The sequence below is a fragment of the Chrysemys picta genome, chromosome 10 (assembly GCF_011386835.1).
Source record: "Chrysemys picta bellii isolate R12L10 chromosome 10, ASM1138683v2, whole genome shotgun sequence".
NCBI lineage: Eukaryota > Metazoa > Chordata > Testudines > Emydidae > Chrysemys > Chrysemys picta.
The window spans coordinates 26,648,564-26,669,650 of NC_088800.1; the positions used below are offsets into that span (position 1 = coordinate 26,648,564).

The following is a 21,087-nucleotide window of genomic DNA, read 5'->3' on the forward strand; positions in this document are numbered from 1 at the left end:
ATGCTATCTAAATAACAATAAATGAGTACGAGTGTTGTTTCACCTGCTGGAATGCTCTTATATGCATTTTCAGTTCTGATCTTTCATGGAGATCCTCACTGCAGTTTCTAGAGATGCACAATGTTTTCTATAAATCAGAACCTTTTTCTTTTTGAAAACAGGCAAAATTTAAAAATATGCAAAGTACAACTTCAAGGTGAGACAAACTCTGCAGGAGTTCTTATTGGGTGAAACTTGCCTCTGTGCACAGGTCAACACTAGGCCCATGCACCGGTTAAGCCCCAATTAAGCACCAAAAGGGATGAATTCCCTCTGCACAAGGATGAATTTCTTCTACCAAGTTTAGCTAGAGGAAAGTTCTCTTTTCATGACCACAAGAGTTAGAGCCTAAGTCCTTGCTGTGGTTAATGTGCATGATGGCACACATGGTGAGAAGACACTGAAAAACTGCTTCTATATCTCAGCATAGCTTGCTTCCAAGGCCAAAATTTAAGCTTTTAAAATGAAGTTTTGGTTAACACAAGATTTCCAATAGAGAATTTTACCTAGAGATTAAAACTCCTTTTAATCCCATTGTTTTTAACCTGTTGTCTCTCCAGTGTTAAATTAGTGGCAGCTATCATCCTTTTGAAAGAATTTTAAAATTTGAGGATTGTTTTTTAATATCTTTTCTTAATCTGTTCAGATAACAAATGTTGAAAAGGAATCCTTAGAGAGTCACATGCAAGTGCAGGCTGCAGCCTTGGACAGCTTCAGTGAAATGAACAGCTCCTTGACATCGGCATCAATTGAGTTGCAGGTATGCTGTTAATAGCTCTATCAAAGAGGATGGCCTGATCCATCAGCCACCATCCTAGACTCCCTCTTGCGCCATCAGTTTAACAGTATACATGAGGGATGGATGATGGTTAGATACACATTCGGATCTTAACCATCAAATGTCACTAAGAACATTTAAAACAGATAAATGATGAACTTCAGCAAAACTCCTGGATTTTTCTTGCTAAAAGGCTGTACTATAATATACAGTAAAGTGTTGTTTCGCTCCATTGCAGCTGGTGAAAGCCCTTGGCCTTTGCTTAATGAAAAATTAAAGGTGAAACTGAGACTCTTCCATATTTTACAAACCAATGACACATCGAATGATTTTGTCCCACTGTTGTTTTCTATTGACGGAAATTTCAATGATTTTTTTTTAAATTTTACAAATATTGAGTAGCCACTCCTGTAAACATACAAAAGTCATTTTTCTTGTTAATAAAAATGTTTTCAGCTTGGCATCAATCCCAGCTAGCCTCCTCAACTCTCCTGTCCCCTGGTGTCAAACTTCAGTGTTTTCAGGTTTATTATCTTAAAATTTGGCATTTGGAGAGGGGAAGAATGGAGGGGAAAATCCAACATTTCACTTCAACTATATTACAGTATAAAACAGAAGAGGTGTTTGCACTGTAATGCATGCATGTCTCTTCCTCTGGATCACAGCTCTCTGGGACTGCATTTGAATGAACATGCTCCTATGGAGAGAGATATTTTTTTTTGGTAAAGCAAATAATTGGAAACCATAATTTTAAAGGGCTAAAGCTATTAACTATGTTAATACTAGGTCAACAAAAGAGTAAACTCTAAAATATTCTAAATATTGCAGAAAGCCTCTTGTGGTAGGTTGGTCAAATCATGATTGATTTTTGTTGTTGTTGTTGTTATTACTACTTCAAATTGTGTATTTCATTGTGTGTATTTTAGAAAACTTTAGTGGATGTTAGTTTGGAGAACACAGATATAAGGGATCAAATAAGGAATTTAAAACACACACATGAGCAGTCCATGGAAAAACTGAAAGAAAAGCAAAAACAGCTGGAAACAGCCCAAGTTGAAAATCAGCTACTTAAACTAAAGGTACAGTATGTAAACTCCCCTTATTCATATTGTGCAATAAGGACATTGCTGAGGCAATGAGATTAATTGCTTGGAAAAAGAGATTTGGCCTCATTTGTGTGGAGTTCTTCACCGACCATCCATGGAGTGTTATTGACAGCCAGTACTGTACTTTTCACAATTTTTCATCAGAAATCTGTTATGTTTTGTGCACATGTACAGTATTTATTGGGCAACAGAGGTGCACCCTAACAGCAAATTACACTGAAAAGAGAAGTTAGTTGTGGGACAGCTTTTCAGGTAAGCACAAGGGAATGAAACGCAAGCTGGAGTTATCATATGGGCCTTTTTTTATGAGTCCAACTGTCTTGCATTTGGAAGCTTCCATTAAATCATATCGGAGCAGTTAACAGCATTTCAAATAACTTGGAACAATCGTGCAGTATCAGAGAAATATTTTTAAAAAATACATTAAATCCCTTCCATGAAATTAGGTGACCACTGACTTACTGACATTTAAATAAGTAAGAAACAGATGATTATCTTAGGGGCTTTTGTATCCTACATTGGTGCATAGTGATAGATGGCCCAGATCCATCACACTAAGGGGGGAGGGTACGAGCTTACTAATGTATTTTTATGTTCTAATTTCCTTTCAACAGTAGTTTTACAAGGTTTGCGTAGAGTAGATTTGTTGCTTGCATCTGCTGTGGTCTGTAGGGAATAAAAAGAAGGAAAGGGTAATCAAAGGAAGAGGGTAAAGGAAAAGAAATCAGGATTTCAAAACAGAAATTTGTAGTTTATCCTAATCTTGAGGACAGATCCTGGCCCAAACATGAAGTGAGGGAAATCTATGTGTGATGACTCAGGACAAAATTCAGCCTTGTAGGCCTCAATTCAGTGAAGCATTTAAGCATGTGCTTAACGTCAAGCAAGTTGGCATCAATGGAATGTGATCATGTGCTAAAAGTTAAGCACATGCTGGCATAGTGAAAGCTGATTGTTAAGTCATATGCAGAAACATCCACAGGATCTGATTTTTAATTTTTTTTTTGGCGGGGGGGAGGGGCACGTAAGACGAGGCTGTGACATTGTGGGGGTTGGCTGTGAAAAGGCAAAAAATACCAACTTCCCTTATTCCCTTATTACTGTCAGTCGGGTCTGTTTCTCTCTGTTTACTTGAATCATTTCTTTTATAATCTCACCTGAGAATGTTGTTAGTTAGTGCAGTGGCCACCCAAATTGTAAACAAAGGAATGTGGGAGAGGTGGCACAAGAAATTATACTCCACTTTGACACTTTTTAGGGAGGTTAGGGTTGAACTGTTTCAACTCTGCTTTCCTAGTTTGTTGTTTCTAATCACATTACTGTAACTCTGGAGGTTCAGTGTATACTTTAATGAAACTTGATTTAATTCCTGTTCCTTTTGATTGTATTGGCAGAAACTTGCTCTCTGTCCTAATGTAGCGATCTGGGTCAGATGCCACAGAAGGCAGCTACAGTGCAGATGGAATCCCTCCGAGAGATCTGTCCCTTTTCAGAAGACAAATATCTTTTTATTTTTATGCAGAGCAATAAGCTTTGAACAGTTTGTTCCCACTGAGTAAGACAGTGTAAGGGTTTGATAAATCTTGCAGTCCTTGAAACAAGATAACCCAGATGCTCAAAACAGAAATCTTTTATAAGCATGAGCACCAGCATTAAACACTAAGTGCCTGATTCTTTTCTTATTACCATGATTAACACCAATGTAAATAACACTAAAAGTTAACAGCTTTGTAGACCTAGATTCTCCTCTCACATAGATCAGGGTAACTCCCATGACTTTAATGGTGTCACTCCAGATTTGCAGCAGAGCAAGTAAGAGGAGAATCAAGTCCTAGCAAAGCTATTTTGTTTAGTTCTGTTTTATTTAGCTTTTATTTCAGTCTACAGCACAGATGGGCTCAAAGGGTAAATATTGGATCTGGATTTTGATCACTGCAAAGTTCATGGGCATTTGAATATGGGTTTTGGTTCAGGCTCATTTCTAAGCTACACTCATGTAAAATTAGAGAATTTTTAAATTATTCTTCATACCAGGGAGCAAACTTCAAGTGTGTGAGTGGGTTACACTAATAGCACTTTAACTCGGGCAGTGTGAAGGGGTTCTAAAGTTGGTGTAATTGTAACTTACACCCCTTTGAAAGGCCCCTTTACACTGCCAGAGTGCTGTAATGTGGATTTGGTGTAAATGAGACTACCAGGCTTAGTAGTAGAGTATATTTTTGTAACAATACTAGGGGACGTCTCTAACTATAAACATCATTTACATCTCAACCTTTTGGTTTGTTTGAGCTCCATTTTTCTTGTCTCCAGCAATGCTTCACCTGGAGATGGTCAGCTGTAGAAGTTCTCTTTTGTTTACTCCTATAGGTAGAATGCTCTCAGGAAGCCAATGCTGATGTAATGAGAGAGATGACCAGAAGGCTGTACAGCCAGTATGAAGAAAAACTACAACAAGAAGAACAGAAACATATAGCCGAGAGAGAAACTCTAATAGTATGTACAGCCCGTCTGTAAGAGTGTTCTTCAGTTCAGTGTTTGAAGTACAGTCCTTAAATTATATTGACAAATGTAACACCAGAATCGAAGTCTTACATTTATTTGTACGCCAGTTTCTTTTCCTTTCATGCCTTGTTACAGCAACTTTTAAACTTTCATAGTCATTAGAGCTTTATAACTGAAGAAAGAGGGCGTCTAAACATAATGGACAGTAAAAATTTAAATTTCAAAAGGAAAATGAAGTGGATGTTTTTCTACTCCTGGTCTAAGAAAATCCAAAGCACAAATCCTGTGACTTTAGTGAAATCTCAAGAGAAAAAAATTAATTTCAATAGAGAAATCCTCTCAAAACCTTCCTCTGATCATGTTGTTTTGTATATTTCTGGTCAATCACAACAAGATTATCTAACACCAGATAGCCACCGAGACTGAATTCAGTCTCTCAAGCCTTAATGTAATACAGATATAAATGCAGTTAAAAGTGACAGGCTTTGGTAACTAAACATACTGTTCTTGGGAATAGCACATTTTCTTCTCTCGGTACTGAGTACTTGTGTATCCACTGAGGAGAGAACAAATATTCATGTGGTGTGCAAACATTTTTTGTTTTTAAAGCTGATTGCTGAGTAGGCTTACAGCCCTATATTAAAAGTAACTCCACAATTTTGATCACCCAAATTGTGTGTGCCACAAAACGCATATTTGATGCTATAAGTAGATGTTTGGTTTGCAAACCAGTCTGTTCTTAGGCACCCAGATTTATTGGCTTTATTGAGTCTACTTTTTAAAAAAACGAACCCCATTGTTATAGCACAGAAATCAGCTCCTTACTTTTCATTCATCAATTTTATTGATTGTTTGTGGATATGAACATAAATCTGTTTGTTCAAAGGCAGAAACAAATCGACTTCTAAAGGCCATTGAGGAGGCAAATAAGAAGATGCAAATTACAGAGACAAGTATACAGGAAAAAGACAAGAGAATTGGAGAGCTGGATCGGTTCATTCAGCGCATGGAAGAGGTAACTTTCTCTGCTCACAGAATTTTAACGTATGGGTGCCAATATCTATGCTCTGTTTAGCAGAAACGCAAGACTTGTATAGGAGTGCACCTGTTTCTTCAGTCCTCTGTGGATCAACATCCCTCTCCTCCAATGGCCTCTCCCCCACTCACCACTTCTATCTTCTTCCTGTTAATAAAATCAAAAACCCTTTATTGCATCCGTCCATGCTCTTAGCACTTGGACTGCTGAGGGCACATGATGGCAAGTTGGCACCTTTGCCCACTCTACTGTTTGTAGGAGCTGTTACTTGCAAAAATGTTCAGGGCTGCCTCAGAGCTGAGACACATAAGGGCATGTAAGGGACCAATCTTTATTTTGAAAGGACAGTTTAAAAAAACCCCACATTTTAACTCCTAATAGCCTGTACAAGTTTTTCTGGATCCTTTATGGTCCTTTATTCATTACAGTCATAAAATCTTTGAAATGTACAGCTTACCTGGCTAACAAATGCATATATATAAAAACATTTTTATCTAAATGCATCGGGATAAAACCTATTCTTGTAATTACTTTTAACTGGAATTGCACCTTGAGGTTCATGCATATCAGGATGAAACTCTTAAGACTTCTGACTAAAATTCCTTTTGAATTTTGATGTCAAACTTTCTGTGCATGTAATAACCAACTATGTTTCCATGCACATCACTTATTTTTAGATTATTTTTCAAAATACTCTGACAGTGACCCCAGATTTTCAGTTTTTAGTCTATTTCTGATCTATAAAAAGGTTATTCCTTACTTCTCTGCACTCAATATTGTCAAATGTTTTTCTCCTTGGCTCAGACAGGGTCTACCATGCTGCAGCCTTGAGCATATTTTTACAATTGACTTGTAACTCCCTGGAAGCAGAAATGCTGCCAGACACTTATCTCTTATGACGTTAGCAGCACTGCTGTAGAACGAGTTGTAGCAGTTTTTCTGTCACTTCCTTATATCTCCTGCCCTGCCACCTTCTATTTTATGGACTTTGTTCCAGGGCGAAACGCATACTGGTTTTGAGATAATTGTTCTAATGTAAGTCTAGTAGTAGTGCAGTGCCTCTACTCACACATACAGTTATTATCTGAACCTTGTCTGTTGGAAGTTCCCTGATGTCTGAAACAGGTTTATTCCCTCAGTGTCAGCTAAAGGCAATTTCATTGTAATTATTAGTCTGAGATTCCATTATATTCAGTAATGGAGTCTGCAATATTATTTGTTTAGTGCCTTCAGCGTGTTTGGCATTGTTCAGTATATGAAAATGAATACAATCCTTGCCAAAGAATTTACTGTCTAAAAGACAGAAATGCAGAAGTAAGGACTCACTAGAAATCCTGAGTGGTGACAAGAATGTAGGGTTTTGGTTATTTTAATCCTAAAACATAATAAAACTCAATTCTTAAAAGCTATGTTCTTGTTGTGCTTTAGGTTCAATTTAAATCTAACCACTAATTATTTGCTAATACAGAGAAACAAACATCACCATCCACACATGCTGGCTAGATGGAATTACTAACCCTTGTTTAAACTATATGTAGTATATTAATGTCCTCTTTGCCCAACTAACAGAAGTGCATTGACTGGATTATAACTACTTAGGTGGACTCTTCTCAGTTTAAGATCTAGCTGTGACATAGCTTCGTTTATTTTATATTAACAGTTAACAGTAATGTTGTATAAATCACTTTGGGCCAGATTGTAATTCCTTACTCTACAAGTCGTCCCACTGAGATTAGTGGAGTTATTCGTAGTTACAAGGTGGTATTCAATGAGTAAAATGGTACATTATGATCCTTGGTGTTAGGAAATACATTTGTACTTTTACTTTACTTTAGTTCATTAATTTATGCAGTCAGTGCTAAACACCTGCTGTTATGCTTGTATTGCTCTTTAAATATTTGGCTGTTATTAAAGGCCCCAATCCTGCTCTCATTGACATGAATGGCAAAACTCGCTTTGACTCTAGTGAAGCAGGATCAGACCCTACATGTGCACGGATCCTCTCGGCACTCATGCTGGGTAACATTTGAACAGTATAAGTAGGGACATTTTGGGAGAAAAATAGGGAGACGCTGCCTATCTCTGCCAAAATACATTGGATCAGGAGATCCTTTTGGAGGAACAATATAGAAAATTTGATATTCATATAATCAACAATGGTCATGTGGTTCATTTAATCTCTCCATCCAAGACCTTAACTGTAATCATATCTTTGACCTATAATAATTTTAGAAGGATGGAGTCCCTCTGTGGGTCAGAAAGATAATGTTCTTTCAGAATTGCATTTCAGCTCACATGTCTTTATCCTTCAGAGTCGCACTTACCTACAAAATACAAAATTGCAAGCAAAGCTGCCCCTTGACACTGGCAAACTGGTGCTGAATACTGAAAACATTGCTATTTATCTTAGTGCTCAGCTCAGAATTCAGGTTCTCTTTATTCAAGCTTTGTTTTTTCCATTCTGTGCTTCTTGGCTGTTGGAAATACACGCTCCACTTGTAATATAGTAGTAACTTGTAGCTGAATCGGCCTCTGTTTTTGTTTAACATATTATGGGCCTTTTTAAATCACAATAAAATATACTTAATGGAGTTTAAATTTACAATGTGAAGAAATGGAGAAATAACATTTTCTTGTTTAGGAACGCCACCAGCTACAAAAACAACTGGTACAACATGAAATCCAGATATCTGGAGCAAAATCTCAAACCCATTCAGACAGACGGAGGTGAGCTTTTACTCCTTACTGAGATTTCTAGCATTGTTAAGTTTTTCAAACCTGAATCTTTGGTTGTAATATATTCCAGCTGGATAATTCCTTCCCAAATTATATTTGCCTTATTTTATGTAGGAAAACTGCAAGAGAATTTATTTTGCAAAAACTCATCCTTCTCAGCTTTATTTGTGAGAGAAGTTGATTGCAATCAGGATGGATTAGGTAGAGTACATTGCATTGCTGAGAAATATGTGTTTTTAGGTCAGTATAGTTTCATGCACATCTGTGATGCTTTTTAAAAATAGATATAAAAGACAAAGGCCTGACTCTTTTCAGAAGTGATGAGCACCCAAAATCAGGCTGCTAGGATCCTTGCAATCAATATCTTAATTACCTTTTTCTCTAGTATGTATATTCACAACATTTAAAAAAAAAAACAATTTCTGTACCACATCCTATGTTGGACAGTAGGACAGCTCAGTGAGGACATTCTGTGAACTCTAACTTTTCTCATTCGTAACATGGGGTTAATATCTGCCTCTTGGTTATGAAGTGGGGATTTAATCAGATAATGGTTTGTAAGTGCTAAAATGAACCATAATGTGCATGCAGCTTTCCAGGGCTGAGTGCTTAGAAGATACCAGATCATCATTCTGTTTGAACAAGTTTGAAACTTGTCTAAATGTTGGCAGCTCTGATATGTAAGGTAAAGGTGAGCTAAGTGGGTGGTGTCTGACAATGACTAATGACCAAACAGAAATGAAATTTCCATATAGGAAATGACATTTGTCAGGGGAATTTGGCTTATTTAACGAGGTTCCTTTTCTTGATTTACTTTGGTGTTGTTTTTTTTATTTTTTGTTTGGTTGTTTTTTGTTTACATTGCATGGCTTCCTACATATTTACTTAGTTCTTATATCAGGTCACAACATCTGGAAGAGGTTGCAGCTGGTCTTAGAGAACGAATCAAACATCTGGATGACATGGTCCATTGCCAACAGAAGAAAGTCAAACATATGGTTGAAGAGGTGAGCTCTAGCAAAACAATGTATTCCCTAAACAGCTGCTTGGAGGTTTTAACTGTACGCCATAACGCTGAATACATAGCCCAGGAGGGAGCTCTCTAAGTCCTTCTGCCTGTTCCACTACCAAAAGCCCTGCATGTTGTTTGCTGCTTTATTTAGCACGTTACCTTCTTACACCATGATACTTACTGCATCAATAGTGGATGAGCTATGCATTTGTATATTGCAAAGCAGAAAGAGGAAGTTAAAACAGTTTATACCAGTGATTCTCAGGCTATAGTCCGTGTATCAATGGTAGTTCTGGATCCCTTCCAGGTGGTCCATGGAATGAAACTCTTTCAGAATAAAGCAGTGAGTAATGGAGAAGTGCTGCACACAAATAGTGGGGGTTGGGGATTGGGTGGGTGGGTGAGGAGGTTGGTTCCTTCTCTAAACAAGTGGTCTGTGGAATGAAAAAGCTGAAGGATTATTTGCTTTTAGTAATATATCTATGAAACATGTTGTGCAGAAGAGGTGGCTTTAATACACCCTTATGCTTCTCTAATCCTGGAGCCAGCTGGGGCTGGGTTGGTCTCCAATGGAAGGTAAAGCAGTCTTCCATGTGAATTCCGCTCTGATTTACCAGCGGCCTGTGCCCCAGTTCTGTTCCAGCAACCAGGCCAGCTAGAGTCCGAGGCAGGCCAGACTGGGATGGTATGGCATAGGGTTTTGGACATTAAATTGGGTTTAAATTGGAGTGACATAGGGCAGCCAAATTGCACTAGTGTATTGGGCCCAAATGTTGTAGTCAAGGAGGACTCTGAAGATTCACCTTCAATTAGATTTGGACTAACATTCAACGTGGTGGAGAATTATTATGGATGCTGTTGCTGATTTGAATAGGAATTCCTCCCTTAATTCAGTATTGTGGTACTATTGCTTTGCTATGAAAATTTCTCTATCCTGGTTCGTTTTTCTAGTTCCAAAGATGAGAACATTCATTTTAACTTTATTTTTTTTTTTTACACTGCTGCTAAAAACAGTGCTTAGCGTTGCTGCTAATCGGGAGTTGACACACAATGATTACATAGGTTTCTTGATAGGGATGTTTTGCCCTTGTTCTTGGAACGTTAGCTGGCTGTCAAGTCATAATTTTAAATGTCTGAAAATTTCCTCACATCAAATGTAGAATTTAATATTTATATTTTGATGTTGCATTCAAAACTGCAAATAAAAGGCATTAATATACAACATACATATACATCATGCATACATATGTACGCACTTCATATGGTATTGTGAAACTCGTATGCTAAATTGTAGAGCATTTGCTCTTTTGCATTTATCATGTGCCTTTGACTGCTTCACGTGCTCTTCTCACTGATTCCTCTTTTCCTCAGATTACTTCTAACGTTCCCAACCTCAGAGCAGTTTCAAAAAGCTGTCATTTTAAAAAACATGCTGCTAAATAAATGGGTCCCCTCCTTCCCTGAAATGTGGACAGTGTTCAATCTCAAGCAGTGACAAGTGTAAGGTCCAGCATTTCAGAGGCCTAGGTATGGAAGATTTTTTGGCACTTGAAAGAGGAAATGATTCCCTGTGGAATGATTCTTGGTTGATTTCCATGGGCCTATCATGATTTATACCACCTGAGGGTCTGCCCTGCAGCACTTCCTTCTAATCATGAATGCCCCCTAACTAAAACTGGTTCTGATGCAATTTTCACAAAAATATATTTGAAGAGTAAAAATTGACAAAACTGGAAAATTTTCAACCCATTCTAGTCTTGAGATGTTTGATTTTAAAATGTTTGATAGTGTTAAACGTGGAAAAGATGTTTTCGGCCATTTTTAGAGATGTTTTAATTATTAGTTATAATTTTCCTATATAATTGTACATTTAATATTAAGGGAGCCTCGTTTTACAGGCAGAGGGATACAAAAATATGTAGCAAGGAAATGAGTAGGCATAGGGATAAAAAAATATCTATTTCTGGGTGTAAAATTTGTGGCATATACTGAGTGCATAACACCGTGGTATAAAGGTTTTATTGGCACTTTCGCTTGGATGACCTGCCTAACTCATGGCTTCACCACCTACACATCAACCAATCACTCCAAACATGTTGTTAAAACCTTTATACCACAGCCTAGATAGGATTCATTTTCTCCCTCTCCAGTGCTCATTTATTTAATTGATTACTGTCAAAACATATTAAGAATTATTACTAGAATTTTATTTCAGTATAGATAAGCAAACAAGCACCCTGCAGATTCTTCTTTCACAAAACTACTAGAATTATCTCTTTAGCCATGACATGCAGGGCAGGCAAGGTGATTCCAGGAATATTTGTGAAGAAACGCTAAATAGGATGAGCTAATTTTTGGTCTTTAATGCGAAATATGTACTAAATTGCATGGGTTCAACTTGTTAGTAATTTGCCTCAATATAATTGTACCTACTTGGTTCACTAGAGGTTCTACAACTACATTCTTTCCATATTGAATGTTTTGGCAAAAACATACAAAAATATTGGACCAAATTCATTCCTAGTGTAACTTCATAAACTTCAGTAAAATAACTGAAGGGTGAGTTTGTCTGGTTGGATCCCTATAATATAGAAGAGTATATTCATCTTTGATTCAAAAAAAGGTATTCCCAGAGCTTTTAAACAAGCTTTCTGCTCAGATGTTTAACTTAATCACTGTAGTCATCCTAGAGACTAGAAAGTCATATGACACCTACCAAGTCATTTCTTGGCCCTTGTGCAAGTCTTCACTTAGTTAAGATAAAAGGCTGTTGCCTTGAATTCTTTTTTAAAATTATGGCAATTGGGAAAATTCATACTGTCCCACAGCCATAAGGAATGTAAAACTACAAGAAACTATTGGCATCTTTGTTAATCAGTTTCATCATGAGCTTCATATGGACCTTTTCAGTGGCACCTTCTTCTTCTTTTTCATTTTCTTTTAAGGTGAACCAATTTCCCTTACTTGTTTCTTCTTTTTCACCACTAACAGTTTTTGGCATTCCCAAGGCAGGAGTTTGCGATTGGTCATCCCTCATCAGATCAGATAATACCAGATACAAGCTTGGGTCCTGAACTTACAATGAGCTCTGTGTGTGTGAATTGCTGTGCCCACATAGAGTTCTATTACAGTCAGGGTTCTGTGCACATCCCAGAGCACAATTAGAGTTGTATTCTCCACTTTCTGCAGTTCTTAATGGATTCTGCAATAGATTTGGGAGCCCTGTTTCCTTAACTGCATAAGGATATGGGTTAATTTATGCTTTCCCAGGCATTCTGAAGTACTGTGTTTCAGGCTACATCTAAATTGATGTCAGCGTGCTTTTTTTTATTATTACTGTATTCAAATGGTTGTATTTATTCAAAAGGCTAGAGTAAAGCAGTCTTATATATGATAGAAACTAGAGCTGCTGCAAAAAAGGAACAGTCCATAATGGGGAAGAGGTGGGTGTTAATGTTCCCACCCAGTTGCTTGTGTACCCCCTTTAAATACTTGATTTACCTATAGATAAAACACAATAGATGTCATGCTTTTATGTCCATTCTGAAATCAAAGCTTCAAACAGAATTTCTTGGAGTGGATTCATTGCGTAAGCGAATCAGTGCTGCTGACAGATAGCTGAGATGTCAGCACCAGAATTTCTGCTTTTGGTGGGGCGTTGAAGAAATGGACACCATGGAAATGGTGTCTAAGACGACTGTGGCACCACTGGTTTGGAAGTAAATTAAATGATGGCAAACATACTTAATGTATCTCCTAAATATGGGAGATTTTAGAGCTCCATAGTTAGGTAAGGTTCAGAAAATGTGTTCAACAGAGTATACCCTGAACTGCCACTTCAGTTAGTCTTTTAAAATATTTAGATAATGGAAAAGGAAATAGCTAGTAACTTGGGAAGGTAAAATGTATTAAGGTACTTTATTAGTCATTATTGCAGTACATTCATGGCTTGTCTCTATTCAAAAACAAAAACCCATCCTACTGTTTATAGGGATGTGTTCATCTTATGAAGAATGATAACATCCATTTAAGTAGTATAATTGAAAAAGAGTGACAAAGTATTTTACAATTAGGAAATTATTTTATAATGCAATTTGACATCACTATGGCATGACTTTAAGAAAACAGGTTACTCTAGGAACCCCAGAACAGCAATATGTGGTATTTAAATTTGATGGATTGTTGAAATATCAACAATGCTTCTATCAGGTGAAGGAAAATGTTTTTTTTAACAAGAAGCTTTAATCTATAGAGTTAAGTTAGAACCTCAGGTAAGCATCTGCTTGCTTGACTACAGAATAAGCTTTTGTTACATCTCAGCACCCAAATGTAGACTTAAATGCTATGAGATTCATTCTTTCAGTGTAAAGAACACTATAAACTCAGGTTTTTTTTTATTTATTCTGATATAAATTATTTTCAGCAGTAAAAGTGAAGGAGCAACAAATCTGTGTGGAATATAAGTGGCGAGAGGTTAAGATGAATGGTGTCCTTTAAAATGAGGGATAGTTGAGGTCTGAATTGAACATCTTTATGACAGTATCACCGGGGTGCTGTGAGGATGAATACAATAAAGTTTGTCAGGCACTCAGACACCATGGTAATGGGGACCATAGAAGTATCTTAATATGGCACCATCCCAACTGGATGATTGTTAGATCCCAGGAGACTGTACAGCTTAGTCAGCCAGGTAGTGCCTCATCTCTGCCTGATCCAATTCCTGTAGGTTCTAATAGGAGATAGATCTGGTACCAGGTGCCCCAAAGTTGGAGTGCAGTCTTCCCACCAGACCTATCAACCCTGTGGGGATCTGTTTTCACTGTTCACACCAAGATTTGAGGGACCTTGAGAAGCAAATATCAAAACTTAGACCCCTCTACCCAATTTCTTTTCCTATTTTCCCCAATTCTTGTTCCCTCTGCCATAAGATTTTCCTGTATGAAAAAGTATAATTTTTCAGCCTAGCTCCATTGTTATTCCTATATAGAGGCAGCTTTGTGCTAGCCCTTACCGTTGTACCAAGAGTTTGTGTGAAATCCCATAGACACCTCTACCCCGATATAACGCTGTCCTTGAGAGCCAAAAAATCTTACTGCGTTATAAGTGAAACCGCGTTATATCGAACTTGCTTTGATCTGCCGGAGTGCGCAGATCCGTCCCCCCGGAGCGCTGCTTTACCGCGTTATATCCGAATTCATGTTCTATCAGGCCGCGTTATATCTGGGTAGAGGTGTATTCTGTGTCCCACGTGTAGAAGGTGCCAAATAAATGAGAGAGAAGCATCCAAAACTGAGCAAGCACTGACTGGAAAGGAGTTTTTATGGCTAGAGTGCTCCACATAATAGGTAGATTTTCAGTTCTGTTGTAGGAGGAGCCTGAGGGCACTCAGCAAACAATAATTAAGAGGATGCTACAACCGTGAAGGGTTGCATGAAACTAGAAGGGGCTGACGGAGACGCTGTCTAGATTAGGAAATATGCTAGCTAGTACACTTTCCCTAATAAGTTTTTAAACACAAGTGTAGACAGTGTCCAAGATTTAAAAGAAAGTTTTAGCAGGTTGTGGTCAACCCTAGTCTAGACATGTCCAAAAGGAGCAGTCAGAAGTGAAGCATGGATGTAGGAAAGCAGTGAGGGAAGATGAACAAAGTGACTAAGAGTTGATGCAGAAGGAGTCCCATAAAATAATGCTATTAAACCCTGCTCTTCACAGATGCCCCAGTCTTGCTGGCATTGAATTCAATGGTAGTTTTGCCATTGCCTTCAATAGGACCAAAGATCAAGCCCGAGATCAACTTATGTGTTGACATGCCAAGAGAGTGTTTTCTCCAAAGTTCTCCCTATCTTAAAATAAACCCTCATCTTACATGCTTTAGAAAAAAGTTTGGTCAGCTTGAGCTAGACAAACTACTAGTAGTTTCAAGACATAAATTAAACAGAAGCACAGAAACTGCGAGAGGAAAATAAATGTTTAAATTAGAGATGAAATGGAAGTTTACTGGAGTCTGTGACCTTCAACATCTCTTTGCATTTGATCCCACACAAAGCCATTTTGCAGCCTCATAGGGTTTCTTTACTGTGTGAGACACAAAAAAGATAATTGTTGGTTAGAGAACTTTCTTGCCAGCTGTTGTTGCATATTAATAAAGTCTGGTGTTATAAGTAGGGAAGAATTGCAGATGATTTAACACTGACAGATTTTCTCAAAGCAGAACTTACTTGTTAAATAAATGTGTTCCCAATTGTGACAAACCTCCAACCTTGTCTCAGTGGGTCCCACATTTCCAGGCAGATTACACTAGCCTCAGAGGCTCACTGTAACCCTCCATATAGTCCTTCTCTCTCTAGGGAGAAGGGTCACAGCCTACTGAGCCACTTTCATCATAAGCCAGCAAGGGAGGTGGGAAGAAGCAACACAGTCTCTGTTGTCTCTCAGTCTCTGTGATTAATCAGGGGGTGGGGGGGAGCCCGGGGCCATCCTCTACTCCAGGATCCAGCCTAGGGACCCTAATAGTAGTAGCTATTTGTAGCTGACTTTTTGAAACAGGACAAGTACTATTCCCTGGGCCACTTCCCCACAGCAGCCCCCACTTCCTCAACATCTACTTCACCCTTACTTCAGGGCCTCTTTCCTTGTGCCTGATAGGGTTTGTCCTGCCCAGTTTCTCCAGCAGCACAGCTTCCTCCTTCAGCTGGGAGGCATTTAACTAGTTCAAGTCAGCCCTTGATTGGCTTCAGGTGTCCCAATCAACCTAGCTGTCTCCACTGCTTTCTAGAAATATCTTAATTGGCCCCAGGTGTCTTGATTAACCTGTAGCAACTACCATTTGCTTACCATGGTAACAGGGATTTGTTTAGCCTGGGGCTAACATACCTGTTTCTCACTACTTTCCTATAGTCCTCTGGCCCTGCCCCCTCACACAATACACTGTACTTCCTTTTTACTTACCATGCCAATGGCTGCATGTGAAAGACCCCACCACCATGGCAGGTGGAGAATCTCAATGTTTGGTGGCATGGCATATTCGTATTTTAAAAAAGAAATTGTACCAACTTTAGGAAGTTTACAGTGCAGGTGCTTTTAGGAAAAGAAGTGAAAGGAGACAGACTGTCAGAGAAGGTGGATCATCTGGATCTCGGTGAATACATCGAAGTGAGCATTAATATGGGAAAATTGAGAGACTCTTATCAATAGTCTTTCTTGCTCTCCTGTGTATACATCTTAAAATAACCACTTGGTTATTAGCCAGACAGGGCTCCTGAATGCAGTGAAAGAAAGGTCAAAGGTGATGAAACTCTTAGGCAAAACTGTCACATTGAAGTGGGCAGAAATATTTTCTTCAAAACACTTTCACTGGAGAGATCAGCCACCAATAAGATGACACAGAACTGGGCACGCAGATGGAAACGTATGAGACCTGAGGCAAGATGATAGCAGTGCTTCTGACCTGATAATGGTGTTGCTGCCAAACCTTTGTCTCACTTTTTTTTTTTCTACTTAAAAACTGAAACAGGTGTCTAAGGGACCTGGGTGAAATCTTGCTCTTTAAAGTGGTCTTTTATTTCTCTTGTATTGGTGGAGGATAGATGTAATTGCCTTCATCCCCCAAAAAACCTCATTCAGGGACTTAAAGTTACAAAAAACAACAACTTAAAAGAACTTAAAATGAAACATAAAAATTTAAATCAAATTATTTTTAGTTTTTTAAAACAAACACTGAGTGACTATGTGCTAAATTTCAACCTGGTGAAATTTAAAAGATCTGAAGTTTCTTTCCTTTGCTTTTGATTATTATGCTGTAAAAACAAGATCACCTTTTCATTACACAAGGGACTTTATTAGACATATTAAAGCATTTCATCACTGAGAGGAATAAATTTGAAATTTGAAACTGAGCATTTTGGGAAAGAAAGATTTAAAGGGGAAATAATTGGTTTTTTTCCTTGGCAAGAAATTATCTACAGAATAGAAATTTTAAATGACATTCCCCTAACCTACTGAATTGAACTGTCTCCAGGTCATGGCACACGAGCTGTTCTCCACATTTAGTCTCAGATTCATTGGAAAATAAGTGGCGGCCAGGCATAAGAAAAAGAAGCTATATCCTTTTTTTTTATTGTAGCAGATATTGGCATGAAAGGGAGAATATTTGTATACCATCTGCTAAGGAGTGAATCCTACCCCGAATAATGAAGATACACATTATATTGAACAAATGGAAAAGAGAAGGAATCTTGACAAAAAAGGCTGTATAACCAGCTGAAAACTGCTTAATCAAGACATTTCAGAAGCTCCAGGCATATTACATGGTATCGCCAGTTTTAATATGGAAATACTTTTAAGACTGCAAAAGAAGCAGCAGTGAAACATGGAAGGTGGAGTCACCATCCAAACTGGGATGCTGTATTTTTATTAACAAAACTCTATACTTGTGTGGGATACAACATCTATATATTTTTCAACAAAGGAGCCCACACATAGAAAGAAAAGCCCTATGGGAACATGGCTTAAGAAGAGCAACTGCAAAGCAGAAATGGCAGAGAATCATAAACATTTGGAATTCCTCAGTGAATCTAAGAAATGAACCTATACAGTCCAACATCCTAGGGACTTTCTAAATTAGTGCAATAACTTACACTAAACCTAGTTTGAGTAATATCTGTTACTACAACTATGTTAAATCTGTTTTTACTGATATATGTATATACACAGAGAGACAGAGAGAGAGAGAATTAAAACTGTGACGTTAAAAAAAGTATAAGATATTATCTGAGTCTGGAGGGAATAAGATGCTCATTCTTATTGATTTTTGATAGAGCCCCTTGAAAAAAACTCAGCTCTAATGCCTAGAATACAATAAACATGGCTTATTTAAAAATTAAAGTTGAATGAAACATCAGACTCTAGAATGAAATCTGGTCTTTCCTGTACAGCAACTGTCTTCCTAAAAAGATGACAAAGGCTGAGCATTCTAGTCAATGTTATAATGTCTTGTCGGTCCTGTATTGTTTAGTCCATTGTGTGTTTGTAATGTAATAAGTTTCGTCATGTTTATAACTGGTTTGTCCATTTTTGTTTGTCATGTATCACCATGTTACTGCTGTCAAATTCACTAATGGCAGATGAACAGTAAAATATAAATGGCTTTTATAATATACAATACTCATGTAAATGTACAATGTGATGTACTGAGAAATAACTTCAACTGGATGATATCATCATGTGGTAAATCTTGGGTGAATTTAAATAACTGCTGGATCTAATCCAGCCTGATAAATCAATACACATGTTCAAGCCTCCAGCTCTAAAATGGATTATATTTAGCCAAAAAGAAAATGTAAAAGTTGTGCCATTTACATAATCCCTTTTTTAAAAAGATTGACATGATTTTATCATTCTCTTAAATATTTTTTTTGTCATTCTCATTTCCTTGGCTTTTTATTGCTTTGTACTCTCTTGATTCTCCTCTAACCTCACTGTTAACTCCTTCAACATTTCTTTTTGCAGATCTTCTTCTGCTCCTTCCCCACATCTTTGTCCCAGGGCAATGTTCTTTGCTTTCGCTTCTCCTTTTAATGATCTTATTCACTCTCATGGGTTCAGATACCTAGCTTTATGATGATGATGCCCAAATCAAATTTTCCACCATTAACCTTACATTTCTGGCTATTTCCTCTCAGATGTCTCTCACCATCTCAAGATCGAATTGTATAAAACTAATATTAACTTTTCAGTACAGACAGGGCGCTCTGGGAGACCCAGGGGAAGGAGTTGTATTAGATTGTTTCTTTTAAAATATTCTCAACCTTGTTTGGAGCTTCAGATAGAGTGGGTCTGTGAAAGACATTGGGAAGAGGAGAGAGTGAGAGCCTGATGCACTTAATTTGAGAGTTTGTTCCATGCACAGAGGGCAGTATAGAAAAGGATAGGAGAGGGCAAAGGAAATTAAGTAGATGTCAAAACCAGCATCTTTGTTGACATGAAAGAGAGCAAAGTAGAGTTCCAAGATGTAGACCAGGGTGAAGTTTGGTAGAGCCTTGAAGCAAAAAGTGAAAGGTTTAAACTCGAGTGCCTAGGCCAGGAGAAGTCAGGGGAACAATTTTTCAAAGAGAGGATTGACAGTCTGTTTTAGCAAGGAAGAGAATTTGAGGAGTCATTGTATCTAAGGTGAGAGAGAAGAGCATGGTCAAGCATCTTCAATGATGGGATGAAATGGAAGGGTTGGATTTTCTAAGCGTTGTGGAGAGACACAATACAAGATTTGATGATGATCTGGATGTGTGGTGAGAGATTGAGCGTTAAAGATGACCTTGATGTTGCAGGACAGGGAGGATGGGTGTGTGGTCAATGACAACAGAAAATGAGGTAAGATGGCGAGCATTGAGAAGAAGAAGAAGAAGAAGAAGAAAGGGCTTTAGAGTGGCCATATTAAAGTTGAGCTGATGACTAGCCATCCAGAATGTTTTAGGGGATGCACATCAATGAGGCTTTGAGCTCTGATTAGGATCTCTAGGCTCTACTGTAATACAAATAACAGTGTTGGAGAAATAGTCAGATATGCTTGATGGGCTAGTATGGGTCTGAAGAGAGGAACAGTTGTGACTCTGTGTAGAGATGTTTGTGGAACCTGTGAGAAAAGATAAGAACAGCTGAGAGAAGGTGTAAAGGGAATAGTGTCAAGTGCTAGGTTAGAGCCCTCTGGGGCTCCCCCAGAGAGGGGCTATGGGATATACTGGAATAAGTCAGAGAAGGAGGAGGAGAATGGTGAGAGAACAATCCCATGAAAACCACCTGGGGGGACAGGATGTCTAGTAGGGAGTGACCAATAGTACTGAAGGCTAAGTAAAGATCAAGAATAAGAATGGATTAGAGGCTCCAAGTCTTAGCCAGAAAGGTGTCCTTTTAGACCTTGTTGATAACACTTTCAGTGGAGTGCAGAAAATAGAAACCAGATTGCAGTGGATCCAGGAGTGAGGCTGAGAAGAGTTTGAGGATTATTTTTGTCCCAAACTGCTCCACACTTCTCACCCACACCTTTCATTGTGGATAATTCTGCCATCCTTCCTGTCAGGCTCTCAGCCTGATTATCATCTTTAACTTGTCATGCTCCTTCTCTCCCCATACATATTCACCTATGCCCTAAACAGGCTGCTTAAAACCCACTTCTTTCTGCAAGATATCCCTACTCTAAGGGCAGGTCTTCACTATAGGGGGGGGGGGTCGATTTAAGATATGCAAATTCAGCTACACGAATAGCATAGCTGAATTCGACCTATCGGAGCTGACTTATCCCGCTGTGAGGACGGCGGCAAAATCGACCTCCGCGGCTCCCCGTCGACGGCGCTTACTCCCACCTCCGCTGGTGGAGTAAGAACGTCGATTCGGGGATCCAATTGTTGCGTCCCGACGAGACGCGATAATTCGATCCCCGAGAGATCGATTTCTACCCGCCGATTCAGGCGGGTAGTCTAGACCTAGCCTAAGACTCTGACTTCATGGCTTTTTGGTCTTTTGCCCCACATACTTTGTGTCTGTTTTACGCTGCCAGTGCTCATGCCAAATACCTTCTTTTTCTGTGTGTTGGGATGTTGTGTGTGTGTTTTAGATTAGTTTCCATGAGTTAATGTTTGCCTAGCTCTTTGCAAAATGTAAAGCACTATGGAAGATTGAAGTATTACTGCTGTTATTTTAAAAACATTTTACCAGAAAGAGTGCGTATTTGAGCCAATATCCTTGTTACATTCCTCACATAGTGAAGATCACACTTTCACTTTATGCAATGTTACTTATGTCAATGTACTGTACCTACGTATTGTGTTTAATTTAATGCTTTATTTAATATATCTTTTATACTCATCCAAAGTTGTTGCTTCCTTTC

General features: G+C 38.3%; 1 protein-coding gene across 1 annotated transcript in view; it reads left to right on the plus strand.

Annotated features, from left to right (window-relative positions):
* Positions 1-21,087, plus strand: part of MYZAP (myocardial zonula adherens protein) — a 93,719-nt gene that overhangs the window by 43,077 nt on the left and 29,555 nt on the right. Inside the window, exons 5-10 of the mRNA XM_008164057.4 lie at positions 686-799; positions 1,744-1,896; positions 4,291-4,416; positions 5,312-5,440; positions 8,103-8,188; positions 9,099-9,204. Of these exons, the coding sequence (XP_008162279.2) occupies positions 686-799; positions 1,744-1,896; positions 4,291-4,416; positions 5,312-5,440; positions 8,103-8,188; positions 9,099-9,204 (714 nt within the window). The remainder of the gene's footprint in view (positions 1-685; positions 800-1,743; positions 1,897-4,290; positions 4,417-5,311; positions 5,441-8,102; positions 8,189-9,098; positions 9,205-21,087) is intronic.